This window comes from Panicum virgatum, chromosome 5N, assembly GCF_016808335.1.
Source record: "Panicum virgatum strain AP13 chromosome 5N, P.virgatum_v5, whole genome shotgun sequence".
Classification (NCBI taxonomy): Eukaryota; Viridiplantae; Streptophyta; class Magnoliopsida; order Poales; family Poaceae; genus Panicum; species Panicum virgatum.
The window spans coordinates 18,589,333-18,600,392 of NC_053149.1; the positions used below are offsets into that span (position 1 = coordinate 18,589,333).

An 11,060-nucleotide genomic window follows, 5' to 3' on the forward strand; every position below is an offset into this window, starting at 1 on the left:
CAAACTGACCACGCAAACAAACTAGGAGTATGGATCAGCCCAAACCCAAACAATCGACGACAAGCCGATCCCTCGACACACCAACCGACCGCGCAAATCTAACCCCGGCCGCGCTCCGCCGCATGCGTGCCAGTCTGTATCCAGGAATTCCTGCAGTTCCCGGTTAAGAATTTTTTTTTTGAAAAAACCGGTTAAGAATATTCCTTTACAGATAAAGTGAGAAAACGCTCCAGCTGTTAACCGTCGCATTCCAAAGCATCCACCGTGATGGAGTAGATTTTTTTTTCTTTAACCGACTCGTCAACCACCGCGTGTGGCCGTGTGCTATATAACCATCGACGCCCATGGATCCGTACGACGGATCGTCGTGCCCATTCGTTCTCTTTGCTTACATTCCCCGCGTGTGTATCTGAATGACCATCTTCCATGACACCGCCGCAAGCCTCTGCCATGGCGCCGGAGGCCACCGGCGATGACGGCAGCCTCGGCTCCGCCATGGAGCCGGCTGCGCAGAGCAAGCCTAGGAAGCGGAAGAAGTCCAGGCCGCCGCGACCGCCACCGCCGTCGTCCATGGAGGGCAAGCCCACGAAGTGGAAGAAGGTCGCGTCCTCCAGCACGGCTGCCGGGCCCGCGACTCCCTCGCCGCCGAGCGGCGGCGACAGCTCCGGCGACGGTCAGCAGCAGCGCGGGAAGCCGAGGGTCGTGTGGAGTGAAGAACTGCACGACATTTTTCTGAAAGCCTACAGCATCCTCGGGGAAGGTAGCACGCTATCTCTCCTGATGTGTTAGGACTCCGAAGATTAAGCTAATCTAATTCCATTTCCTCCTGCTGCTTGCATTGTCTACAGATGCTGTGCCCAAGAAAATACTGGCCTTGATGAACGTTGATGGAATTACTAGAGAGAATGTCGCGAGCCACCTTCAGGTGATCACAAACCCTCTTTGGCAGACTAATTAAAAAAACTTTAGCAACTGCATACATTATCGTTTTTTTTTAATTTTTTTCTAACGTCTGATGCTCACGCGTTGCAGAAGTACCGATTGAGCCTGAAGCAGGAGGAGAAGCGCATCCCTGACAACGAAGGAGGAGACGAACGGCCGACCCTTCACGCAGAAGCTTTTTCCTCTCAAACGCCTTTGCCTACTACTCCGCCTCAAGCTCAAGCTCAAGCTCAAGAACCGGCTCCGGATCCGTCCTCGCTGCACGCGCACACCCTTCCTCCTCAACCACAAGCACCCTTCGCGGATCTTAGCGTGTCGTCCCAGCTGCAGGTAGGGCAGCATCATGGCCAGCAGCTACTACTCCAGACACCACCAGCTGATTGCTTTGGCGTCAACACTACCGCAACGGACTGGCTCCTTGGTCCGGGGGGAGTTCCCATGGCGCAGCCGATCCAGCAGCAGCGCGTTGCGCCGCCCCCGGAGGCCACCGTCGCGGCGCGGCGGGAGCTCTTCAAAAAACAAGAAGAAGCGGCGCGGCAGGCTGAGATGGCCAGCATGATGAGGTACGAAGAGGCGGAGGAGATAGCTATGGCGGCACAGCTGGGGACGGCCACCGAAGGTGAAGACGGGCAAGGTCTGGTTGCAGCTGAGATGGGCGCCAAAGCAGGAGATGGACAAGGGCTCCCTGCCGAACCAGAAGCAGCTGAGATGGCCGCCGCCGGACCTGAAGAGGGACAAGGGCGAGGTGGCGAACCAGCAGGAGCTGCTCCCGCTGGCTCCGGGAGTCCGCCTGGCAGCAGCAGCATCCATGAACGATACTGGAAGGTAATAAGCCACGAGCTGTCTTGAAAAACGCCATCGCGTTGGCTAGCTTATTCAGTCAGGAAATAATTCTGAATTCTGGTGGATGGTGATCGACTGCAGATCGACGACGCCGAGGTTTCATGGGACTTCGGATTCCTTTGGTACAAGACCGGTTAGCATGAATAACGGGTGGCCGCGCCGACACCCGACGGCGGCCGTAGCGCGGCAGAAACCCTAATGGACAGGGGAAGCTTTGCTTGGTGCTTTTTTTTTGGGTAATGGACTCTCATAGGGGTCTGTCGGTTTGCTAGATTACTTTGCGCTTGGTGTTTTTTTTTTTTGTCGTGTACTCGTGATGGATTTTAATTTCCTCATGTGTGAGAACGTTGGTTATGTGGATTTCTATTGAGATCTTTTTAAGACTTTGGAAGACTATTGCATTTTAATTGAAAAACTTCTCTCATCGTTTGTTTTTGCCTGTATTACGGAGGCTCCATATATTGAGAACTAATCTTAAGTGTAGGGAGAGCCGGCGGAGAGGACATTAGGTTTGGGCACATGGAACAGAGCATGGTGATCAATAAATTGCAAGGTACACCATCCTCAGTCAAAAATATAGGCTGTTTTAGATTCCTTTGTTCTGTCAAACTCGTTTTAGTACCTTTGATCACTGATAGATGAAAACAGATGATGTAGATTGGAACAACAACAAACCTGATAATGCTATACTCTTTGGTTCCAAATCACAGGTCATTTATTTGTAAATTTCTAAATACATAGTGAAATTTATTTATCTAGATATAACATATGTTTAGACGTATTTTATGAATTGTGAAAACAATCTATAATTTGAAACAGATGGAGTATTTGGTAGCAAGGTCAGGGAAAAAAATAGGCAAGGCCGGTCTTCTAGTCATATATGATCCCATGCATTTTCTATATTTCCACTTCAAGGTTTGGCGAAGCCAATTCTTTTAGGATTGAATCGTTTGGTTTTTATAGTCGTTGTCACAACGAATGTTCGGATGTAAATTCGAATGTTCACATATCAACATAATATAAAAATAAATGCATAAGTTGCAAGTTTAACTCCAAATCTATTAAGTATTTTTAATTCATGATTAGTGGATGGTTACTGTAGCATTTAGTGGTAAAATTATGGACTAATTAGACTTAATAGATTCGTCTCGTGATTAAGTCACGATTTATGAAATCAAATTTGTAATGAACCTATATTTAATATTTCTAATTAATGTTTAAACATGGGGTGTAATGAGATAAGTGACTTAAACTTAAAAAAGCAAACTCGGCCGAGCAAACAGGAGTACACAGCAGCCAGACTCGGGCAAACAGGAGGACACAGCAGCCAGACTCGGCCGGCGGCGGCAGAAACAGCAATGGCATCGTAGAGCGTCGAGGCAAACAAGCCAGCCCAGGATGGGATCGGTTCGTTGACTGGGCTACTAGCGGGCCTTTCTGCTCTTTCAAAGAGCTGAGCTGGCCCAAGTTGGCCCGTGCATCTTCCTTCTGACCTTCCCCTTTCTTCCTCCCCAGACCAATGCGTGAACTTTTTTTTTAATGAACCGCACAAAATAGTACGAATTTCATTGATATAGCAGAGAAAAATACAAGTATACAGTCCTGGGAGGCCATAGCCAGAAAAATAAAACGAAAATGAAAAAAGAAGAATCAACCGGTTGGATTGGGACGTCAACACGGGGACCACAACGCACCCCATCCGATTGGATTGGGTCATCAACGCGAGGAAAAAAAACACGAAACGACTTCGAGAGGCCCTGACCGGTTGGATTGGAACGCGGTCAAGACCACTCCTCTAGGCAAAGCTGGCCGAGTTAAGCCAAGCCGGTGCGACAAGCAACCTTCTCCTGCACGTGAAGTCGCCACCAAGGCACGATCCAACGCTCCACCGCCATGCAAGACCGAACGCCATAGTACCGCTGCAACGGAATCCACCGTCCGATGGAGTGGAACCACCGAATCTAGACCTCTCGCTGGCTGCCTCGCAGTTGCCATTGCGAAAACACAACGCACGGGGGCCTAGCCTCGCCCGCCGTTGGACGCCACCTCTCGTCGCCACGCCGAAGACACCGTACACGGGGGCCTCGCCACGTCCGCCTCACTACTCCATGTCACAGATCTGTCTAAAGAAATGTCGTCGGTAAGATGAACAATGTTGCCCTGTTTCCCAGATCTCCATCAAACTGCCGAACCGTGCCCCGTTGGTCGACAGCAACTCGTTGCACTGCACACGCACGTAGCTTCCGCCATCATGGCTGCAAACCAAAGTTGTCGCTTGCGCCATCTTTCGATGATGAACGACTCCGGAGTGACTACAACATAGCCGAGCCACCCGCCGCAATCCAAGCCAAGTTGTCCCACGTTGCCGTTGCCGCAAGCGTCGCCTTCAGACATTGTGCCACACCGAACTGACAGCCGCTAAGCCGCGCTAGCCGCCATGATCCGCTGCCTGCAGCCAAACTAACAACCATAAAGCAACCTCTGGATGTCGCCAAAACAGCGAGACGTCATCACGTGAGCTTGGCAACCCCCTTGAAGCTCATCCTCCTGCACATCGCCGTCACCACCCTCAGCCGCCGATTCCAGACTATGTTGGGTCTCAAGGAGCAACACTTCCAAGGAGGCCACGACGCCACTGGCGCCGCCATTGTCCATCCAGGAACTGGAATGGGCTTTCGCCCAGAGAACCCCAAACAAAGGTGGGTGGAGCTAAAAAATGACGCTCCCAACGGAAAGAATGACACCCGAAGGCACCGCTGCCATCACCTTCAGCATGACTGGCGGCCAGGACTTTCGCCCAAAGCATCCAGACCCAAGGCACTGCACGCGCCCAGCCCGGAACGCGCATCGAGGGTGGCACCGCCGTGGTGCCATCCCATCTTGCCGCACCGGAACAAAGCCATCCAGACGCCGCCTACGCTGACCCAAACTCAAGTCGTCACTGCCGGAAGGCCTCGTCACCCCGCACTGGCTAAGGCCACAGATCCCGGGCCGCGGACACCGGGACCGGCCTCCTCGACGCCTGCGCGAGGCCACCGCCGAGCCCGCGCCTCCTCCATGACGCCCGCGCCCAGATCCGGCTATGGAGGCCCCGGATCCAGCCTCGCTGGAGCCGCCAGCACCGACACCGGCCGGCCGGCGGCGAGCCTCCCACGGCACCTCCTCCGGCCGCGTCTGCCAGGTGAAGGGGAGGAGAAGGCTGCCCCGCCGCCGCCCTCCTCGCGTGCCGTGCGGACTTCCGGCGGCCGGCTCCGGCAGCAGCGCAGCAAGGGGGATGGGGAAGGGGCAGCCGGCGGCTGGGCGTCCGCCGAGTCGCCCTACGCGGGGGCGACGCGGTTTGGACTGTAACATTCAACGCATGCATGAACTAGGTTTTCATCCCACAGCTTCCCCCGCTGCCCACTCACAAGACCACCCCGAGCTCGCCGCCGGCGCCCACCGCCCAGACCCGTCGCTATCCTCGACACCAACACCAAGAGCCCCCCCCCCCCCCCCCCCCGACGCCGTCCGCTTCCGCGAGTGCGCCGGCCGGCGATTCTCGGTGGCTATAGCTGTCTTGCTTTTATTATTCTCCACAAAGAGAACTAATTTATCTAAACTTCATTGGTTATGAATTCTCCTTAAATCCAGATCCGAGCAATTGGCGGCATGAGTGCTTGGCAGCATGTTCAGAAGATTATGGAGCTTGCCATATCTCTCTTTGATTTTTTATTCTCTCTGGCGAGAGGTGCACTCGAGGAATCAATGAGTAATGTAGGGAGGCTAATGTACCATGGCTGTGTTTAGATCCCTGAAAAAGCTGGGAGAAAAGTCACATTAGACACTGTAGCATTTTTTGTTTGTTTGTGGTAAATATTGTCCTACCATGACCTAACTAGGCTCAAAAATTTGTCTCGCAACGTACATCAAAACTATGCAATTAGTTTTTTTATTTACCTACATTTAGTACTCCATGCATGTGTCATTTGCTATATTTAATGTTTCGATGTGATTTTGATGTGATGGAAAGTTTGGATTTTATGGGGGGTTTTGGGCATCTAAACACACTCCATTTCTAATTTCTTGTGACATGACAATGTAGTAGAGAGAAATCTGTAGATAGGCATCTCTTTCTGGCAGGATAAGCTCAGACGTGTTACTCGATGCAAGGGCCCCTGATGAAAGCTCCAGCAATCATGGTGCATCAGATAGATGGATCCATAAACAATGTGAGCAAGCCCAAAGAATCCGCGATGTCTCTCTTTAGCAGGAATAGATGTTTTTGATCGTTTATTTGAGTTTAAGATTTGTGAGGCTGGGTAGAAAAAGCGCAGGCTTGTTAGAGACGCAGAGGAAACAAAGAAATAGCGAGGTCATTATCTGAAAAAAAGACAGTGGCGTTGGACCTCAGTTTATTTTCTTTCAAAACTCATTTCCTATCTTACCCCATATAGGAACAAAAGAATAATGAAAGCAAGCATTCTTTTATTCTAATGGTCTGAATTTTTCTTGCATGAATAATTGGACACTCCAAAGTTCCCACTTAATCAGTGTGTTTAGTTCCCCAGTTTTGAAATTTTGAAAGGAAATCTTTTCATATTTAAAGGACTAAATATAGACTAATCACAAAATTAATTACAGAACTCGTCTGTAAACTACGAGATGAATCTAATGAGCCTAATTAATCCATCATTAGCATATGTTTACTATAGCTTTACTGTAGCAATTTAGTGTCTAATCACGACCTAATTAGGTTTATTAGATTCATCTCGCAATTTACAGTCCATTTGTGTAATGCGATTTTTTTTCAACTACATTTAGTACATTATGCAAGCGATTTATAAATCTTTTGGAATTTTGAACTTTGGATCTAAACAAGTCCTAAATAGTGAGTGCGGCATATAGAATACCTGCTAGTTATTAGGCAATTATTAAACGCCATCGTGTAAATCTATAAATATATTCTTACCAAGTACTTGTGCACGTGGTACAGTACTTCAGGAGCATCAAATTTATGTCAGACTGAGGCCAACAGGTGAGGCATCGGGGGAGGCAATTCCATTTTTGCCTCACCCAAGGCTACTGTAGCATGAGGAATCGTCTCCAACAAGAGACGCAAACGGAGAGGCAAAATGCCTCGGAGGAGAGAGGCGATGGAAAAATGCGCTCCCTCTCTCCTCCGACGCATTCGCCCCTCGTCGTCCTGGCGCCCGCGCCTCGCCTCGCCTGCCTGCCGCCACTTCTCTCTCGCCCCCAGCCACAGCTCCCCTCACCCACCGCCGAGCCGCCCTCGTCCTGCCCCCTCTGCGCCGCCTCTGCTCCCCCGCTCCTCCTCGCGCCTCCGCCGCCCCCGACTCCCAACCGTGGTCCGCGGGCGAGCAAGGTGGGCGGAGCGCTTCCATCCGTGGTCCGCGGCCGAGCTTCACGAGCGGGCAGCGCCGCCGCGGCCTTGGGCGGGCGAGGTCCGCGGGCAGGCGAGCTCCGCACCGCCGCGGCCTTGGGCAGGCCATCTCCGCGCGCGAGCAGCGCCGCCCCGCGGGCCTGCTCTGCCCCCCGGTATCCCACTCCGGCGGCGCCGACCTTGCCTCCTCCTCTACGGCGGCGTGGCCCGTCCCCTGCAGTGGCGCGGCGTGGCGTGCCCCTACTCCCTCTGCGGCGGCGAGGCCGGTGTGGAGCACGTCGGGGCGAGGCTCGCCGTGGCGGGAGGAGGGGAGGGGGAGGGGGCGGAGGCCGGCGGTGCGGGTGCTGACCAGGGGGAAGGTGCTGTTCCCGGAGGAGGCGCCCGGCTCCGGCTCCGGCCTGGGCCGCGCCACGTGCTCATCGACCATGAAGGAGGCCAAGTTCCTCGACACGCTCGACCTCGCACTGGGCGCCACCGATGCCGAGGGCACCGTGGCGCTGCGGGTGTGCCCCTACACCTACTGCTCCCTCAACGGCCACAAGCACTCGCCGGTGGTGCCTCTTCGAAGTTTCCTCGTGTCGCGCCGGCGGCTCATCAAGACGCAGCAGAGCATGAAGCTCAAGGGCGTCTCGGCGTTCCGCAAGAAATCAGGGGAGAAGAGCAGCGGAGGTGGAGGCGCAAAGATCGCGCCTTTGATCGACGAGGAGGCCGTCGACGACTTTCTTCGTCGAGGTGTACGCCGGCCGTGGACATCGGCGGGAGGAGGGGAGGGGGCGGCGGCATCGCCACCGCGTCGACCGCGCGGCCGCGGACAACGGTGGGAGGAGGGGGGGCGGCGCCGCCACCGCGTCGGCCGCACGGCCGCATACACCGGCGGGAGGAGGAGAGGGGGCGGACACCGCGCGCCTCCTACGGCCCACCGCCGGCAGCGGATGGAGCGGAAGAGTAGGGGAGGGGGCGGTGCCGGCGGTAGCTGCAGGAGAGGGATGGGGTGGCGACGGGATTTTGCCTCCGCAGTGTTGGAGACTGGATTTTTTGTGTGCGTGAAGCAAACACTGTGAGCAATGGAAACTCACGAATGCCTATGGCGTTGTTGGAGTCAGTCTCAAGATCAGGTCTTGCAGTACTGTTGCATAGTGTACGGCTCAGCTGCAAAGCAACAGCAATGGTAAAACCTGAAATAGCAGTAAGGGTAGAGCCCAATATAAAGAGGTTTTTGCTATGTCTGTACCTACATTGCTAATAGTAAAGATGAGGTACGCTTCCAATAAAAAAATATCATTTCAACCACCCTCTTGACGCCACCTTTGCATATCGGAGAGAGAATGAACAAGAGAGAAAAAAATCAGATTCAATTTTTTTATCCTTTCACGATTAAGCTAAAACTAAAGGCTAACTTTTACTATTGTTTGATTTAACGCCAACTCCATAATGGTTATGGTGCATCACTAGACCTTGCTTACTGCTACTCGTATGGCCTCCATTAGTCCATTGTGGCTGACTAAAGAGCCAAGAAGCAATTACCGCACATTTTAGCTCTTCATTAGTGTTTATCGATGAACTCTCACTGATAGGCCACCCACAAGACACTGGCACACAGCTTTTATCCATGGCACGCGTATATGAATAAGGTTTTCGATCGATTCCAAACATGTGAATCCATAAACACTTTTATGAATTGTGAATGAAGAACACAAGAAATGCTTTGAGGCCCGAAAAGGATACTACATTGCTACTCAGTAGTACAAGTAGTTGAAGTCGTGGTAAGGAAGAAGAATACATCTTTATGTGCCGCTCAAACAGCCGTGGGTAGCCGTAGGGCGGCGGCTGCGGCAGGCGCGCCGGCGCCGTCGGCGAGTGGGAGGGCCCCGCCGCGCGCGAGTATGGACCTGTAGATCTCGACCAGCACCTTCTCGTCGTACTCCTTGAACTGCGGCGGCCGCGCGACGGCGGCACCGTGGGGCGTCGACGCGCAGTAGGGCGCGCCGGCGCCGTACCCGACGGCGGGGGAGGAGGCCAGCCGCAGCATGACCGACACGTACGCGTCGCGGAGCCGCACGAGCCACCGGCGCGGCGACAGCGCGCGGAGCAGGCGCCGCCCCAGCTGGCCGCGGCGCACGCGCCACCCGCGGCGCCGGCGCCGGCCGGAGCCGTCCTCCGGCTGCGGCGGCTGGGCGACGCCACCTCCGAGCTCCGCGGTCGGGAGCGGCGGGCGGCGCTGCGCGGCGGCGGCGTCGACGCGGTAGTAGCCCCGGCGCTTCCAGTACGCCTTGATGCCGCCCTTGTAGGTGCGGTCCATGCCTTCGGTCTTGGCAGCAGGCCGGCCGGCGCGCGCTTGGCTGGGAGGTCAGGAGGTGGGCGAAGCTTGTGGGAGAGCGCCAGAGTAGATATGGTGGTGTACGATGCGAGATGCAACGGTGGCAGAATGGAGTAGGCCGGCCTGATGTAGGATTTAAGAAGCATGGGATTCTATTTTTAAATGTGCAATGAAGCCCTTCGAAGATCATCTATTTAAAGAGCAACCGGAAGCACTGGCAAAGAAAAAAAAAGTGAAGTTCACAGAACTAAAAAATAAAAGGGAAATTCATAATTTAAGCTTTCTCAAAGCTTATGTAAAAGAAAAGTAGTTTCATAAAATTCACTCGAAATTGGATTAAGGTGCGGAGGTATTATTACACGTCAAATATATGCTCCAAGAAAGCTGCTTTTATTGGACACAGGCATCTGAAATGAATGGGTTAGTGAAGTAGTGCAATCAATTTCTAAATTATATCATATTGTTGACATTTTGTACTACTCAAGACATGATTTTCATGTAACAAAAAGTAAATAATGTCATAATCATGAACGTATTAATTTAAGGAAATAAAAACAGAGCTAGTGACGTGGTTTTGTTTTCACACACGATATGGTCTCAAATCCCGTACTTGCATTAGCTTCACAAAAAAAATAACCACGCATGCCGTGAGTAGCCATTTTTTGTGTGTAAATTGTAGAAACGTTTTAAGCGTTTCAAAGAAACAGCGTATACTCCATTCAGTCATGCATGGATACTTGACATTCAGATAAAGGTTTTTGTGAAGCTTTCTTATTAGGCTTTCAGCATCAACGTAGCTTTCAGAATTTATGGTTGCCACCTAAAGAATTTATTTGCACAAATGGGTATATACAAGAAAAACACATGCACGTATTCGTCTTAAGCAATATTATAGGTGTCGGTGGCATGTTCTGCTTGTGAGTTGTGACAAGGCTATCACGGTACTTAGAGCATCTCCAACAGATTACTCATATTCCATATCCAAAATATATTCTCTCTATTACCAATAACTATTTTTATATTTTAGGTAATAGTTGCTGCAGCAGACTACCAAAATGCAATCACCAAGAATAGATAGAGGAAAAAAACCCTATATATAGGGGAGAGAGGTGTATTTTGGTGATTACCAAAAATTTATAGATAATGAAGATTTGATTGGCAGTTTTCTGGAGCATCTCCATCACTAAAATATTAATTTTTCAGTATTAAAAAAGATGAGTAATCTGTTCAAGATGCTCTTATGCCGGATTAGCGCTGCATTATTTGTTCCCCTTCTCATTGATTTTGGAGAGAGACCGGTGCAAGTAGCTAGGCTAACGCATGGCACATGGTTTTGCCGGCCACAAGTACGAGGCGAGCGCACCATGGATGCACCTCCGACGTGCATCCTTCAGCACCGCCCCGGAGCGGCCTCTTCAGCACCTGCAATTTTCCTCCCGCAATCTGCTTTTGCTAGCGCCGGCAGCTTTATCGCTAGGCTAGCCAGCACGAACAGCGGTAATTGCAGGATCTTGCGGGGGCGTATGTGGAAAGAAGAAGGCATACAGGGGGATCGGAAAGGATGGATGGCGTCGCATT

At 52.1% G+C, this 11,060-nt stretch overlaps 2 protein-coding genes across 2 annotated transcripts; one reads left to right on the forward strand and one right to left on the reverse strand.

The window, feature by feature from the left end:
* The first annotated feature begins 450 nt into the window (after nt 1-450).
* LOC120674630 (probable transcription factor GLK2) lies at nt 451-1,923 on the forward strand. Its single transcript, XM_039955781.1, has 4 exons — nt 451-760; nt 849-925; nt 1,033-1,767; nt 1,867-1,923. Exons 1-4 carry the CDS (start codon nt 451-453, stop codon nt 1,921-1,923), a joined length of 1,179 nt encoding a protein of 392 aa, XP_039811715.1.
* Nucleotides 1,924-8,766: 6,843 nt separating this feature from the next.
* Nucleotides 8,767-11,060, reverse strand: LOC120673763. Its single transcript, XM_039954766.1, has one exon. The coding sequence runs from the start codon at nt 9,462-9,464 to the stop codon at nt 8,961-8,963; it is 504 nt and encodes a 167-aa protein (XP_039810700.1). The 5' UTR covers nt 9,465-11,060; the 3' UTR covers nt 8,767-8,960.